The following is a 17,507-nucleotide window of genomic DNA, read 5'->3' as shown; positions in this document are numbered from 1 at the left end:
CATTCCGATTTGATTTTATATCCCTGTTTTGCTGTTTCTTCAACTTTATGGAGGTTATGTGTGTGAAAACTTGAACGACTCTGGTGAGTTGTGAAGTCACTTAAAAGAGCTTAATGTTTGGAAAAAAATGCAGAACGTAAACCCAACCAAAACACACTTTTGACATTGTCATTTCTATTCCACAAGAAGATGCTGTAGCTTCTGTTATAGGCTGAAGCACTTTTTTTTTTTTTTTTTTTTTTTTTTTTTTTTTTTTAATATGAGCTTTGTTTCTTTAAATTTTTGTGCTTCCAAACCAGCCTTGGAGACTGAAGTCTTCTCTTCAACCCAAACTGGAGTCATGTTTGCATCCTTACCTTAGAAGTCTATGAAAGAAAATAAACAATCATTGTCATTGTTCCATTTGCTTCTTTGTGTTTGTGTTGAAATCTGATAATGTTAACTTAAATCTACTTCTTTTTTTGTGCTATATGTTAGAAATTCAGAGCTTGCTTGTATTGAGGACTGAATTAATAAATCTACAGTATCTTAAGTAATTAAAGACAACCTGTGTTAATCGGAATGTGACACTTACTCAGAACAGAAACAACAAAACCACTTATAGGTTCACTGCATTTTTTCTGTGGGATGATTTTCACCATTACTCTTTTCGTCTTTTTTGTGAAAAAGTACCTGGATGTAGTAGACCAAGGAACCAGCAGAATTAAGTCATAAACTGCACTGGTGGATAACACAGTTCTACCAGTGTACCTGTTTAATAATGTAAAACAGCAAAAACAATTCCCTATTTCTCCTTCCTAGCCAACAGGAAATGTGCTTTGACTGCTCTTTTGATTTACTCCCTCCTGTAGACCATCAGGAGAGGATTTGATATGCCTTACACCTGTCTGCAAAGAGCACTGGAGGGAGAAAGTGAGTTGAGGGTGGCAGTTCCTGAGGCATTGGCAATGTCTCTTGTTTTGCCTTATGTGGCATGAACTGTGTCTGCTGCAACAGAAGGTGCAAAAATTGGAGGTGAAACTCTGAAATGTGAATGCAAGTGATGGATCCAAGACAGCTGTGGTACATGTTTCATGCTACAGACAGCCATGGTGTGAGGTTCAAGCCAACCTAGGTGGAGTCTGCCAGTACGGATGGTTTTCACCTCCTGAGCTATTTTCAGACTGAGGGAAAGAATGGCAATAATCTCCTCCCTGCCATTTTCAGGGTTGGAGCAACTCTACCCATTACAGCAGTGGTGGAAAAAGAAACAGAGACTGGTTTATGATGGCTTGATATTAAAGTGGTTGTCTGTTAGCAGTCAGGCTCTAATCACTGGAGATTCATGTACCTTCATATTCCTGCCACCCTTCCACATGCCAGGTGACCTGCTTTCACATTAGAAACAACAAGGAATTTTTGCCAAAATTGTGTCATAAACTCTTGCTTATTATGAGGTCTTTATGTGGACGCTGCCATTAAAATGCCACCTTGTCAAGAGCAGTTTTGTTCACCAGAAAATACCTACTTAATCCGCTGAATTTTTACCTAGAGTTGCGCAGGGAGAAATAAAGAAGCAATAAATGGCAATCATTTTGAATTGTCTGATGAGAAGAATGTGTCATGTTACTTGTTTTCCTGAGTTAGCTGATATGCAGGAAAGTTTTTTGGTTGGTTGGTTGGTTTTGTTTTGGGTTTTTAAATTTTTTTACAGCCTTTCATGAATAAACTATTTCTGTACTTCCTGATAACAGGCATTTAAAAAGAAAGTATTGTACAAATTCTGATAAAGACAAATCTGGAAGATCCCTAACGTGAGGGTGCCAACATCTCTGCAGTACCCTTCCTAATTCATTACCAGTTTGAAGACATTACTTTGGTATTCTGGTGCCCATTATCTTGGTAGCTGCAGCTCTGCTCTCTGTGTGCTGTGTCATTTGGGTGCCCTCTGCTGCCTACAAGAAAGAATCCACAGCAAAATAAGGAGACACAAAATGTCTGTCCTCGGTTTGCCGTTTTCCTCATATTACTGACTGATGTACTATTAACAAATCTTTCTGTCAAACACACTTTGATATTAAACATGTATTTTCTTGCTTCTGTCTGTGTGTGTGTGTGTTTGGTTACAAGTTGTAGGTCCCTTGTACGTGGATATTGTCTGGTTTGTTCTCCCTCCATCTTGCATAAGTTTTTCTGTTAGTGATGGAAGGAAGAAAAAAAGGCATTTTTTTAAAGCTCTTTAGTATTCCTTTATCATGTTACTCATTCATTGTTGTCTTTGAGCTCTGAGCAGCAGGATGGCATGTTGATGTTTTTGGTACTCTTGTGAACGTTACCTAGCAGCTAGTGTTAATGTTGGAAAGGCAGCAATGTGGGATGTGTTTCCCAAATTGGCACCCACAAGACCAGCGAAATCAGTCACAGCTGTTTTGTAAAACTGCATAAAGCAATGAAGTGAATGGTGTCTTCAAGCCAAGGGTGATTTTGTGGACGTGTGATATTTTGGGAGAAGTTCCAAGGATTGTCTGTGGGCCTCTGATCTAGAAATGTGTGGATGCCACTGCTTATCTGGCTTATGTTTGGATTTCTTCCTTGGCTATGAGATTTGCCCAAATATAAATGAAGGAAAATGCTGCTGGCACTTCTGTGTGTAAAAAACACATCAGAAGGGGTGTTTGGAGGCTTGGAGTTATGTGGTTTTCCTGATATTGTGCTCTGGATCCTTCAGCCTCCAAGGGATCTGAATCTTCCCAGCTAAAGGAGAGATTCAGGAGGAGAGTTGAGGACATCAATTACAGGCTGTAATGGAAGGTTGCAAATGTTATTTGAATTACAGAGATAGCTGAAGACTTACTGAGGTCAGAAATACCTGCAGAGACAGTTTCCTCTCTAAGGCCTCTCTGAACAGAGGACACACAGGTGTTGCATGTAGCATTGCTGTTGGTGAGAGGTCTGTACTCAAGTCAGAGTCTGGTTGTTACTGAAGTACGAACATGTGCTTGGTTCCTTTTTCTTTGCAGTGTCGTTACAACCCTTGCTTCCCTGGTGTGCGATGTGTGAACACTGCTCCAGGTTTCCGATGTGAGGCCTGTCCTCCAGGATATACGGGACAAACTGTGCAAGGGATAGGACTCAGCTATGCCAAGAGCAATAAGCAGGTGAGTGGTAGCACCTCCATGACAACTTCCATTGCAAGGTGCTGGTTTTATATCAGCAGTGCATCTGTATTGAATGGTCTTTATTTTTCAGTTGTTCCATAATTGGCTTATGCTGTTAGGCAGGGCTCAGAGTGTTTCAGTTAGAGATCTGAATTGTGTTTGCATAGCTTTAATGGGAGTATTAACAATCTAATACTCTTGACTGGCATAGAGACAAGAAAAAATGTCGTCATCTTTGTAAATATCTCTGTTCAACTTCAGGGGGTTCTGTAAACTGGGTTCGAACTAGAAAGAAAATTATTAAAAAGGCCTATTTTAGTGTAATATTTTTGCATATTTCTGTAAGCACCCAAGAATGGGAACTCAATTCTTGTGTAAACTCTTCTGCGTGGACCAGAGCACATCCTAAAGTTGAAATTTTCTGTTTCTTTAGGATTTGGAAAGTTGGCCTATGGATAATGTCTGTGACATTCTGAGAGCAGTTTCAGCAGAGGCTACATCTCTTTTCTAATCTTAAACTTTGGTGCTGTTTCTTCAGTCTTTGATCTCAATAAATTTAATTTTATTATTTCTGGATTTGGTTTATTGCTAGGTCTGCTTAGATATTGACGAGTGTCAGAATGGAGGACATGGACTCTGTGTTCCGAATTCCCATTGCATAAACACTTTGGTAAGCGTCTTTTCATTCATGCCTTTAAAAAAATCAGTTGTTTTAAAATTCCATGAGGCTAGGATTGGATTTATGAGTCTGATGAAAGACCAATTAATAATACAATTTTTTTTTCTTCTTATAAATCAAAGAAGCCTTTTCTCTTTTCCTAGCTAATAATTAAAAAAATCAATACTTGATTTGTCATGAACACATTCATCTGAATTGTATCCTTATCACTTTCTCTGAAGAGCAGGAGCTCTTCTCTCCATACCATCCAGTGAGTGTGTTTATGGGTATGTTGTTGCAAGAACCCGCTTCTGAAAGATTAAACCTTTGCTTCCCTTATCTCCTGTCTCCTGAGAACTGTGGTTACAAGCTGTTCCCCTGGATGCTCTCTTTATAGGAATTACGCATAGAGTAACAAGATATTGTTCTAAATAAATGGAAACAAAGAGAGCTGCTATTGGTACCAGACTGCTAATGCCCATATATATTAAACCCAGAAGAGCAAGTATAGGAGAAGTAAAAATGGTTTGAAAGATGTTAGGATCCAATAAGAAGGGCATCCGGCCACTTTAATGCTATGAAGCAACCTGGACATAGAATCACATGAACATAGAATCATTTATGATAGAAAAGACCCTTAAGGTCAAGTCCAGCTCTTAACACAGCACTGACAATCCCGCCACTACACTATTTTCCCAAGTGCCACATCCTCACCTATTTTGAATACTTTCAAGAATAGTGAGTCCAGCACTTCCCTGGACAGCCTGTTTCAATGCTTGATAATTCTTTGTGCAAACAAATTCTTTCTAATATTCAATCTTAATCATCCCTGACCTGAGAGGGCCTGAGGATCTAAGGCCATTTGTTCTTTTTCTATCACTTCTTACTTGGGAGAAAAAACCTTAACACTACCCACCCATCTAAAGTGTCCTTTCTGGTACTTGTAGAGTGATAAGGTCCCCCCTGAGGCTCCTTTTCTCCAGGCTAAACAACCCCAGGTCCCTTGGCCTCTCCTCATTGGACTTGTCCTCCAGACCCTTCACCAGTTTTGTTGCCCTTCTCTGGACTCATTCCAGCACCTCAGTGTCTTTCTTGTCGTGAAGTGCCCAAAACTAAACAGAGCACTGGAGGTGTGGCCTCACCAGTGCCCAGTACAGGGGACAATCCCTGCCCTGGCCCTGCTGCCACACCATTGCTGCTCCAGGCCAGGATGCCATTGGCCTTCTTGGCCACCTGGGCACTGCTGGCTCATGTTCAGCCACTGTCAGCAGCATCCCCAGGTCCTTTCCAGCCACTCTGTCCCAGCCTGTGGAGCTGCCTTGGGGAACAGCACTGGTGACTGAATACCTGGATGAACACTGAACTGGACTGAACACTGGACTGAACAGCTGGATGTAACTTTGCTCACCACCACTCTCCGGGCCTGGCCATCCAGTTTTTCACCCAGTGAACAGTGCACCTGCCAAAGCCATCAGCTGCCAGTTTCCCTGGGGGATTGCTGTGGGAAATGGTGTCAGAGGATCATTCACTAGGCAAGTCATCCTGTTACAGAACAAGTAGGACCTGCCTTTCATAAATCTGTGCTGGCTGGGCCTGATTCCCTGGTTGTCCTGGACGTGCCACAGGGCTTCTTCATAGCAGAAGAAAGGTTAAAAGTATCCTTCAGGTGTAAAGGTGGTCCTTTCTGCAGAAAGGTATTTTTGAGGCTGCCATTTGTGTTCAATGTTAGCTTTTCTTGAGAACAAGCTTGTTTTCTTAGGGCTGCTTTCACTGTTCAGTATGTTTGTATCTTTTTTTTTTATATCTCGAACATTTACTGTCACATTTTGTATCTTGCTGCATGACTAGACATGCAGCTTCTTTGGGAAGCCATCGGGCTCTGTCTGCAGAGGGCAGACACCAAGTGTCCTGCCATCTGTCCAAACAGAGCAGAGTGGGGTTTCTAATCCTCTATCCCTTCAGAAACAGTCTGGTCTGGAAATGTGGCCTAAGAGGCTATTTTAATGCATACCAGAGCTTATATAGAACAGAATATACCAAGCAAATTCAGCAGACTCCAGAACATACTACCCTGGCGTCCACTAGGATAAAGTGCTCAGGCTGGTGTGTTTTAAATAAGCCATACCATTTGTATCACCCAAGGATTATTTTACTCATCAGTCATCTATTTATTTTCATCTTCTTCCTGAAAGTATGCAGACAGAACAAAGTTAAAATTTGTAACAAAATTAGGAATAGGGATAAATATAATGCCTGTCTGAGCAGTAAGTAAATTTCTCTGTAATGATGGACTACGACAGTCCTGACAGTTTTTCCAACAGACTTTGTACACAAAGAGTGAAGTTGTATGAAGCATCATCTCCGTTTCACCAATGGCTGGATGCACATCTTTGTCTGAGATCCACCCATTTCTGTCCCTTGACATGTCAAAAATAATTATTCTCCATAAAATAAAAAGATTGTTCTTAATTAACTTTTATATCTGAAGTTAGAGGTTTACAGGAATGTGAGACAGAAACAAAAGCCACATTCGATGCCTAAAGAAGATCTCACCTTATCTGCATTTATCTGTTTATATCTCATAAGGTGATTAGCCCAGCACATAATGAGATTCCTTGGCTTAGCTGCTTTGTGTTTGTTAACACAAGAGAGTAATACATATGAAATACACATGCATGTGTCATGGTAAACCATAGCAAAAATTTACATTGGTGTTCTTATTGCTGTGTAGATGAGGATGGCTATGTCTTCAGATACAGGATTCTTTTCTGAAGAAGAAGATTTGGATCAAATTGGCTTAAAAACACTTCGACTTAAAAACACTTCATCTTAAAAATAAAATGGGACAAAGACATGATGAACTTTCTTATCTTTCTTTGATTAAAATTTGTGCCCAGTTGATAGACTGATAGGTGTGCTTTATAGTGGAATAAGATCATCCAGGCTTGATGATTAATTAATCAAAGCTGCTGCTTTGCATTTTGCACAAAGTTTCAGCCACCTGGAAGCAGTGCAGGGTGATGCTGGCAAGGACAAGGCGTCATGAAGAAGCTTTTGCTGCTACATGACTTTTCTCTGGCTTAAAAAAACCACTGGTCTAAACAGGCAAGGGTTGAGTATGTTTTCCACCATGCACACTGGGAGCCAAATATCATTTTCCGGTAGAAATAAAGTTTGTTCACAGTACAAGAAGCCTCAGTGGATGAACAAGTACACTTGCACAGCATAAACAGTATGACTTGAATCTTGCTTTTGTACTTGTTTTAAAAAGGAAAGAAGTACCATTAAAAGGCTGGCTGGTGACTTCTTGTTCTTACAGGGGTCTTACCACTGTGGCCAGTGCAAACCAGGATATACAGGAGACCAAACCAGGGGATGCCAGGCTGAACGGAGCTGTAGGAATCGAGCCCTCAATCCATGCAGCATCCATGCCCGTTGTATTGAGGAGAGGAGAGGAGAGGTGACATGTATTGTGAGTTCATTAATTCATGTATTTTTACTATGAGATCCAGGCATTTTTAGGCTGGAAATGAGAAAGGCTTTGTGGTCGTTTTATACAGTTGGATGTTTTACCAATGGTGGCACACTGGCCAAGACCAGCTGTGAAAACTGGCTTACAATTGTTTTGTTCTTTCCACATGTCTGTAAAGCAGCCATATCAATGTATCATATTCACTGTGCCTGTGTAATTAGATCTTTAGGAATCACTTTTGTAGACTTTCTGTAGTCTCCTCAGAAAAGACTGTCAAGTGTCACTCTACAGAAGACATCACAAGGACGAATTCCTCTCTTGGTGCTCAGTACATAGCTGTGAGTAAGGATCCTCTCTGCATAGCCAACATGCCTGTATTTGCTGGCTGATAGAGATGAGGTTTTTTAAAGTGAGATGACAGATTCCAGGCACAGGGAGGCTGTACGAGGCTGACCAGCTATGGGAGCAGAGGAGCACAAGTGGCATATGAACTTCCACTGTAAGAGTATACTGAAGTATATTACTTAGTTTTTCCATCTTGCAACATAAAGCAAGATACTAATCCTGTGTCCTAAATTTAGATACAGTGCATGCTTTTGCTGGCACTTGCTTTTGCCTCATTTTTAAGTACATCTGTTTCAAAGATAAATAATAGGATATTTTAAGTCCATGCTGTAATGGGAAGATGCCTAGATACTTTTAGTCGGCAAATCCTAGTTTTAAGGGAAGGCCAGATTTTGACATGCAGCTCTTTGCATACGTCTTCGACACAAATGATGTGTTGGTTTGAAACAGTAATAATTTAACTGGCTAGGAGAAACTTGTGTGGAGATGCATTTGTTTTGCAGCTGCAAACTTAGTAATCGCCAATACAGTTTTCTCTTAAAACTTCCTGTAGTTGCAGATGTGTTCTTCAGATGGTGAACAAAACAGTCATCCCATGTAACATCATGTCCCATGCTGAGATGCTAGGTGCATACTTTACCTTGCTGCTCTTTTCTTTTACTCAACCTGCCAGCAAGGAGCCAAAATTAGTTCCTGGCCAATGTCTATAAGAAATCTATGGCTCCCACTGAAATCATTAGGTGTGGCAGGCACACATTCCAGTTATTATTCCATTCAAGTTGTAGCTCTTTCTAGCTATGTTTGGATACATTTGCAGCATCTCTCAACGTGGAAAGAAAACCTGTTTCAAGCTCTCTGTATCTTTGTACTTCAGTATCTGGCCATGACTTCCATATACTGCTGTTTTCAAGACTGGTGTGAGTTTTCCTTCTTGAATATTTCTACAGTGACTCATTAACCTTTTGATAGTACTACCATGATGTTTTATTGATAGTGTGGCATTGGCTGGGCTGGTGATGGTTATATTTGTGGAAAAGATGTTGACATTGATGGCTACCCTAATGAAGAACTCTCATGCTCTGCTGAAAACTGCAGGAAGGTAAGAAAGCTTTCTTAATTCTGTAATAATTCAGAACATGAAAGGATAAAGATGAAGACTGTAAGAAATATGACTCAATGTATTAATCTTTTATTCAGGTGATTAAATTCTATTTAATTTGATGATTAATTTTCAATTAATTAATAACTGAAAAAAGTAATTCAAATTATGGAGGCATCCAGTTTACCTGTAGAACATCAGACTTGTCTCCTTTTCTGTCTAGGACAATTGCAGATTTGTCCCAAACTCTGGACAAGAAGATGCTGATGGTGATGGGATTGGAGATGCCTGTGATGACGATGCAGATGGAGATGGCATTTCCAATGAGCAGGTGCTGTGTATAGATCAGGATGCAGGGGTCTGTGCCAACAGAAGGATTACCCACTGCTGCAATGGGAAGTGATTCTGAAATCTGACTCACTATTGTTTGCCAGAGATTGTTACATACCCGCCATTGTCCATGGCCCTGTAAATTCTTTTTATTTTATATAATGCTCATTCTTACAAGACTTAAACCACACATCTTAAATCCCACCTTTGTATCCTCCGTTACTGCCTTTTATCATTTAATTCTAGAGCTTTTGTATAGAGCTTGTGTCCTTCTGTCACACTCTCCCACAGCATGGCTTTGGGAACATTACTTGCATTAACATCTTTCTATTTAAAGAGCAGGCTGACCTGACAACACATTTCATCAGGGATCCAAAACCCACATAAATTAATGTATGTCTTGTCAATAACTTGAAAACGCTTTGGATCGTGTCTGCAAAGCAGAAGAGGTTTCCATGTATTGGAGGATACATTCAGATTGGAAAAGCTGGTTTTTTTCACCCTGTATTCTTACAAGCTGGCTGTTGTTCTGTATTAAGATCATTGACTGAAACTGCTTAATGTGCTTCCAAGCCATAAGAATATGTTATCCAGAGTACAAATGTCCACCTGGAGCTAGGGCGGACTAGCAGTCACAGAGGGTCTTTTTCAGGCTGTTTTGCCACCGAGTTCCACACTAAATTCTGCTACCTTAAATCAATTGGTTTTATTAATGTTCTAAAATGAAAAAATTAAATCCTCCTACAACTGTGAATCTATTTGCAGGTTCAGCACTTTCATAATCAAGTAACTTTTCCATTGTTTCTATTGTTCTCTATGGGCAATAGGATGAGGTCATGGGTGTGCTGGATAGATGTAGAAATTTTATACCACTTTGAAATAAAGTTTTGTCCATATACCTTCTGGTGGACTTTAAGAGTCAGTAGCAGCTCGCTTGAAACAAACAAACCTACCAAAACCAAAAAAAACCTGGTGCCTTTTTGCATCAAGAAATTCTTTCCCCATTTTCGAGCTAGTCTGTACCAGAAGGGGGCAATGGCCTTTCACTGAGAGCATCTGCAAACCTTGTCAGTCTCTGAACTGCAGCTTTTGAGAAGGACCACGGGAGAAAACTCGGGTACCAAAACAGGTTTGTCACCATGCACCCATGCAAAATGAGAATCAGAAATCAAGGTTATAAGTAAAGCACTATGGTGCTGGGTGTTTGTGATTTGGGTTCCCACCGTGTGGTTCAAAGCAGAGCTTTGAGGGAGCAAGTGAAATCTGATCCAGAGCTAATATTGACATAAACATCAAAACTGCTCACACTTTTTTTTTTTTTTTAGGTGTACAAATAAACGCAGGAGTTTTATAAATCAGCTAAAGTAAAAATTAAAGATTCATGGCCTGACTGATGTCTGATTCTGTGTCTCTTGCAGGACAACTGTGTCTTGGTTCCTAACGTTAACCAGAGAAACAGTGACCAAGACATCTTTGGAGATGCTTGTGACAACTGCCGTAGTGTCCTGAATAATGACCAGAGGGACACAGATGGCGATGGGAAAGGAGATGCTTGTGATGATGACATGGATGGAGATGGTTGGTGATTTTTCACTTTCAGCTTCTCTGATGTCATTCAGATTTTCCCAGAGTGTGCTGCACATTAGGAGATTTCATGTTACCGGCTGTAACACATAGTCTTTCTTCATGAAACTTGTGGCTTTAATCCTTTTAATTTAGTTAATAATAATATCTTAGCCTGCACTGGAAGCACTGTACACTGTAACAGAGAAGCCAAGCCGTGTTTCATGTAGAAGTTAAGGTTGTTGATCATTCAGCATTTCATTAAAGGTACAAATATTTCAGGGCATCCAGCTGCTGCCAGTCACTGGTACCCCAGAGCTACATAACATATTATTTTCACTGCTGTAGGAGGCTTGAAAGAAGTGAAAAAAATCACACCTCTTCAAATATAATTTTAAAAGTGGAATGTCCCATCCTGTAAGTTGTGATACAGGAACAGGATAAGAATAAATTGTGTGTAATTAAAGGGTGTGATGGGGTGCTTTCCTGAGATGTTCCTAAGTAGTAATAAATGAGTAATGCACTCATGAGAAAAATTTACTGTGCAGGCTTATAATTTCATTGCAGGAATTATATATATTTTAAAAATTGCATTTTATTTAGTTGCTGAAAAGGAATAGTGTCTTTACTGTTTTAATGTTTATATTGTCCAGTGTGGACAAATGTGGGTATTGTCTTTAACATACAATCCACTTTACTCTAGGTGTTAAGAATCTTTTGGATAATTGTCAGAGGATCCCCAATGAAGACCAGGAGGACACAGATAATGATGGTGTTGGTGATGCCTGTGACAGCTGCCCTACAATCAGCAACCCGAACCAGGTTAGCAGGGAGAAGGAAAAACTATTCTTGTTTAGGGACTGAGACTGCTGAGGCCTAAAAAGGTGCAAGAGAATGAAGCAACCCATGCAGCCATGGTGTTTTTATTTTAATAATAAAGTGTTATTTCCTGGATAATATAATATAGTATATATCTAGATATTCAGGAGAGTTTAACAAACCTGCTGACTCTCCTGATGTGAGAAGGAGGAGCCACCAGTTGTACTCTCACCGTTTGGGATGTTGTTAGGACCTCTGCCCAGCATGTATCTTCTACTGTTGTGCTCTGAAATGGGCTCCAGTCCCACAGAGTTTGGTGCCAGTCCCCACGGAGGGGTGTGATTTAGTTACACTTGATATTTCTTTAATCAGGACAAAAATCCTGGTGTCCTTATTTATCAAAACTTTCAGTGCTCCCTGTACTCATTTCACCCCCTGTAACTAATGAAAAATGTTGGAAACTGTAGAGAAACATAGTCAATTTTTAAAGATGCTTAAGAAATAAACCTTGGCTGGAAATGAGAAATCCTTCTTGCAGAGGAATCTTGCTTGAACTCTTCAATTAAGTTTAACTGTGTTTATTCACTGTCTTTTTTCTTTAATAGAACTGAATTTTTGGTTAGATGGATGATTCAAGAGAGAAAATATATTCTGTAAAACAAATGTTTTTTCATGCATTTATTTTAGTTGTATTTGATTTGGTTGTGTTTTGATTTAATCCTGCAAATAGATGCTCTTGACAGCTGATACTGGAACTTTCTCTGTTCCCTTTTGCAGTCAGATGTGGACAATGACCTGGTTGGAGATTCCTGTGATACCAATCAGGACAGGTACGCTGTGAGAGAGGCTAGTCCTGAGCTGAAGCATGCTGCTGATTCCTGGAGAGAAGTAATCCCTCCGGCTAGCCTGGATTTAATTCCTGAGAGATGTTATTTCAAGAACAGTGTTAGGATTTATTAGCCTTGTTTTTTCACTCCCCTGTGGTAGTACACTTATGGAGCCTTCACCCCTACAGCCATTCACACAGGCTTCCTCTGAGTTCCTGTGGAAGTGATGTTCAAGCTGTTCTCTGGCTGTAAAACCCAGAGCACTGCTTAGAGCTTCTTAGTGAGAAAATATCTTTCCTTTTATGCTTTATTTTCCATTCCTCTTTTATTTCTCTTCTTCCTTAGCAGAAATTTCACAGTTAAGGGCTCTATGAATTTCCTTAAGAACCTAGTGTTGCAGAAACAAAATTCTATTATCAAGCATAAAACACTCGCAGAGCAACCCCTTTGCTTTAGCACAGCAAGACTGGCAAGGATCCTCTGTCTATGGCTTTCATATGCCTTGGGCATTCACAGGAGCACATCCCATGGCAAATTGCATCACTTCTCTGGAAGCAGCTTCTGCATAACCAGCTTAAGGGATGGCAGGTTCTCCTATGTGCACCTTACTTACAGCAAGAGGCAAGGAAAATTATAAATCCCGTGCTGTCACAGCATTTCATCAGCCACAGACAGCTGCAGGGTTTCACCCCAGGGCCATTGGTGCGTGCTGCTCTCAGTGAAGGGACCTGCAGGGAGCCCACTTACATGTCTCTGCAGGGATCATTCCCAGTCTTGGGCCACTAGCTGCCAAGGCCATCAGCATTTTACTCTTAAGTTGATATGTCTTTGTTCTTTTTCCTGTTTTAAAAAAGGACTTTCCCCCCCCCCCCCCCACCCCTGCCATAAACTTCACTAATGTGTGTGAAGCATTTCCTGTGTGAAGCATGCTTAACCTTGCAGTAGATACACATGGACGGTGCTTATTGCATTTTATCTCAATTACTGTGCAAACATTGATTACTCTGACCTAAAATTAAAGCACATTTCTTAAGCAGGGAGAGGTATTTGGGAATATTTCCGCCTATAAGCCATAGCATGATTTAAATTTGGCTGCAGATCATTTCTGCTCCACCTGTGCTAATAAGAAGCTACTGAGGGAAAACATGCCTGGTAATTACTAGAAAGAAATTTGGTTTTGGTGTGACTACAAAACACATCATACTTCCAGCAGTTTTTTTTTTTCAGGGATGCATTTAAGAGTTGGGATGGAGAAGTTATGTAGCCACCCCATAATTTCTTGAACCCTCTTCAAGAGGTGTGTGTGTCCCTCTGCCTGGTGGCTCTTCCCTGTAACCAGCCATGACCTGGAAGGAGCTACAGACTTTCTCCTCTATTTCTTACTGTATGTTCCCCCTGCAGGATGCAATCATTCAGTGTGGAAAACACCTTCAAGATCATTGAGTCCAAGCACTAAAGCAGCAGTGCCAAGTCCACCACAAAAAACTTGCTATGCAGGAGGGTGAGAACAGTGCTTGTTTTTAACTAAGTCTGATTTCAGGTGCTCATGTAGAGTCTCTCATAAAGCTTCATTCACATTTACACCTGTATGTTCATGAGCACCAAGGCACATGCCCACATAAGACAAGGGACACAAGGTGTCCAGCTCTTGCTGTCTCCTGAGTCCCTCTTGATTGCTGACACTGCACTTGTTGGATGTGCCTTACACACCCTTTAGGAGTGGATCTTGACTGGGATCTTGGGCCCCAGTATGTTTCCCACACCGTGTAAGGCTTATTTTTCTTTTCCCTGAGTATTTTCTTAGCTCCTGGCTTGGAACCTTTTTTAGTTCCTGGTTCCTTTGCTTTCCTGCCACCGTATCTTATCTGAGTCTCTTTGTTCCTGCTCTTCTTGCAGTTCAGCCACCTGAGCAACAACAGGTTGTGTTTCCCACTGGTCTGCTTCCAGCTCCAGAGCTGCCACTGGTGTGTTTCCTCCTCAGGTGTCCGTGCTGTTCCCTGTGCAAAGGCAGGAGCTGATGCTGGCATACCATTTCTTTTTTGTTTTTGTGCTTGCAGCGATGGTGATGGGCACCAGGATAGCACAGACAACTGCCCCACTGTCATTAACAGCTCCCAGCTGGACACAGATAAGGATGGGCTGGGTGATGAGTGTGATGAGGATGATGATAATGATGGCATTCCTGACCTCTTGCCCCCGGGCCCTGACAACTGCAGGCTGGTCCCCAACCCGGGGCAGGAAGATGATAATGGTAAGATGGGGCTTAAGGAGCCTCTTTGATTCTCAGGCACCGCATTCATCTCCAGACTGTGTGCACCAGGATGCAACACTGTCATTACCAATGCATACACTCATCCCAGAACAACAGCAGCACTCAGGAACCCTTTAGGCAAAACAGAGGCACTTTCTCATGCACTACAGCCATAGGGCTGATGCCCTGCCTGCTTCTTGGACACCCCAATCCCATGGCTGGGGCAGATGTGACTACTTGCTGCACCATAAATCTGCTTTTGCTTCTCTGATGCATTCAGGTGATGGAGTTGGCGATGTCTGTGAGTCTGATTTTGACCAGGATACAGTGATTGATCGGATTGATGTGTGCCCTGAGAATGCAGAGATCACCTTGACAGACTTCAGGGCCTATCAGACAGTGGTGTTGGACCCAGAGGGGGATGCGCAGATTGATCCCAACTGGGTGGTTCTCAACCAGGTAAAAATACACTTGGTCTTTGTTACCTGTCTGAGAAAGATCATTTGAACACCACAATAAAATTAGCTCAGTAATTCCTGGACCTCTGGCAGACATGAAAAGTGGAAGGTGTTGGTTAGAATATTTTCAGAAGCAATAATGAAGGATTTTTCCTTTAGATAGCCTTCAAGCTATCAAAATTGATGCTCCTAATAATCTAGACCAGCTACATGCTGGCCATCTTATTCTGGGTGGTTTCACTGCTGCCAGAAGGCAGACATGTGTTACCCTGTTGAAATATTTCTGTAGCAAACAAGTTTCATTAATCCTTCCCATAATTTAAAAGTCTGATGTGCTAAATAACAGAGCATTTCATAGAATCATGGAATGATTTGGGTTGAAAGAGACCTCAAAGCTCATCTCATTCCAATCCCAACCTGCCATGAGCAGGGACACACATCACTAGACCAGATTTCTGGGAGCTCCAGCCCGCCTTGGAACACTTAAGAGGTTTGGAGCATCTCTGGGCAACTTGTTCCAGTGCCTCACAACCCTCACAGTAAATTTTTTTTCCCTCATACTCAATCTAAACCTGCTTGCTCTTTGAATCCATTGCCCCTTGTCCTGTCACTGCATGCTCTTGGTAAAATAAGATCTTTCTCCATCTTTCTCGTAGGCTCCCTTCTAGTACTGGAAGGCCACAATTAGGTCACCCTAAAGCCTTCTCTTTTCCACACTGAAAACTCCCAATTCTCTCAGCCCATCTTCATAGGAGAGATGCTCCATCCCTCTGATTGTCTTTGTGGCTTCCTCTGGACTGGCTCCAACAGGTCCATGTCCCTCTGCTGGGACCCCAGAACTGGATGCAGCACTCCAGCACTCCTAGATGGAGTCCAGTAACTTATTTAAACTAACGAATTTTAGCCTTCATGAGGCTAATGTGCTAAGAGTCACAGGGAACAAGCAGTTTTTTCCCATTGCAAAAGTCTCTGCCAAGCCAGCTGGGATGTACACATCTTCCTTAACACAGTCCTGGCAGTCAGTTTAATCCTGAACTCTGTGATCCAACTGTATGAGCTAAGCCTAGGAAAAGCGCTCTTCCTCCCACAACCCTCTTCCCTCTTCCCCTGCACTCCAGTTTTGGCCAGATTCAGATTTCCAGAAGATTGTGGTATGGAAAGAAAGTATCAAAATACCAGTATGACTAATTCTGCACTAGGAAAGTTAACAAATCATTCCTGACTCAGGCTGTGCAAGCAGCTGAAACATTACTGTTTGATTATAGTTCACACTGATTTTAGTTCAGAGCTACAAGCATCAGAGATACGTTGTGAGCAAACAAAAGAGAGGAATGAAGAAGGTGATAGAGGGAGCCCAGAAAACCAATGCAGCTTACCACACATGCTAACCACCCTGAATTTACTGTTACAGGGGATGGAAATTGTGCAGACTATGAACAGTGATCCTGGTCTTGCTGTTGGTATGTAGCCTCTTCTGAGATTCCAGTTTAACAGCAGAAAATGCTGAGAATATGAAGATATGTTCTGCAGAATTGTTTTTAACTTGTGTGTACTCTTAGGTTACACAGCTTTTAACGGCGTTGACTTTGAGGGCACTTTTCATGTGAACACAGTGACAGATGACGACTATGCTGGCTTTATTTTTGGTTATCAAGACAGCTCTAGCTTTTATGTAGTAATGTGGAAACAGACGGAGCAGACGTACTGGCAAGCGACTCCCTTCCGAGCTGTTGCAGAGCCCGGCATTCAGCTAAAGGTACTGGTGGTGGCTCCTAGCTAAGGACACAGTGCTCCCTGCAGCCTGGCTGTGCCATCTTGCCATGTGCTGGCCATGGGCTAGGTCATCATGCCATGCATAAGCCACTGCACTGCATGTCAGCTCTGCTGCCCGACTGCTGTTCTCTACTGGCAACTGCTGTCAAAATGGTCAAGTCAGGCAGCTGCCACACAGCCCTTTTAATAGCACTGTTTTTTAAGGAACATAATCTTGCCTTTCTGATCAGCTGGAGCATTTAGTCTCTGCAGCGACTGTGCTCTGACCCTGACTGGTCAGGTTGCCTTGTTTTCCTTTGTCCAGGTACCCAGCTGGTTGCTTTGTCCATGTAGGCAGTGGCTGCGGCTGTAGAAGAGACATTAGGGGCCTGTTAGTAGCAGACAGGATGCTTCTGCAGACCTGCTCCTCACTAAAAAAATCTTGGTTCCTGAAAGTGACTTTTCTCTGTGGTCAGTGTTGGAAAATTGTATTTTTGCAGGCTGTGAAATCCAAGACAGGTCCTGGTGAGCACCTCCGCAACTCTCTCTGGCACACAGGGGACACCAATGATCAGGTCAGGCTGCTGTGGAAGGACCCCCGAAATGTAGGGTGGAAAGACAAAGTCTCCTATCGCTGGTTCTTGCAGCACAGACCTCAGATTGGTTATATCAGGTAAGAGAGGAAAGGACAGATAAGGTGAGTGCAGCTACTGTAATTCCTCAACACCTGACTCAGATGATACACTAAGAATCTGTATTATGTCTGGGCTTTGTACTGATGAAGGCTTATAACAAA

At 41.8% G+C, this 17,507-nt stretch overlaps 1 protein-coding gene across 1 annotated transcript in view; it reads left to right on the top strand.

Annotated features, from left to right (window-relative positions):
* The window catches only part of THBS4 (thrombospondin 4), a 39,525-nt gene that overhangs the window by 17,671 nt on the left and 4,347 nt on the right, over nucleotides 1–17,507 (top strand). The window contains exons 8-20 of the mRNA XM_041414612.1: nucleotides 3,000–3,137; nucleotides 3,730–3,807; nucleotides 7,115–7,267; nucleotides 8,607–8,711; nucleotides 8,935–9,042; nucleotides 10,460–10,619; nucleotides 11,308–11,426; nucleotides 12,201–12,253; nucleotides 14,308–14,501; nucleotides 14,782–14,960; nucleotides 16,371–16,419; nucleotides 16,519–16,715; nucleotides 17,212–17,384. Coding sequence (XP_041270546.1) covers nucleotides 3,000–3,137; nucleotides 3,730–3,807; nucleotides 7,115–7,267; nucleotides 8,607–8,711; nucleotides 8,935–9,042; nucleotides 10,460–10,619; nucleotides 11,308–11,426; nucleotides 12,201–12,253; nucleotides 14,308–14,501; nucleotides 14,782–14,960; nucleotides 16,371–16,419; nucleotides 16,519–16,715; nucleotides 17,212–17,384 — 1,706 coding nt within the window. The remainder of the gene's footprint in view (nucleotides 1–2,999; nucleotides 3,138–3,729; nucleotides 3,808–7,114; nucleotides 7,268–8,606; nucleotides 8,712–8,934; nucleotides 9,043–10,459; nucleotides 10,620–11,307; nucleotides 11,427–12,200; nucleotides 12,254–14,307; nucleotides 14,502–14,781; nucleotides 14,961–16,370; nucleotides 16,420–16,518; nucleotides 16,716–17,211; nucleotides 17,385–17,507) is intronic.

Source organism: Onychostruthus taczanowskii, unplaced genomic scaffold (genome assembly GCF_017590055.1).
Source record: "Onychostruthus taczanowskii isolate IOZ18803 unplaced genomic scaffold, ASM1759005v1 scaffold46, whole genome shotgun sequence".
Lineage (NCBI taxonomy): Eukaryota > Metazoa > Chordata > Aves > Passeriformes > Passeridae > Onychostruthus > Onychostruthus taczanowskii.
The sequence above is the reverse complement of the archived record's forward strand: the minus strand, read 5'-3'. Positions and strand labels throughout refer to the sequence as shown.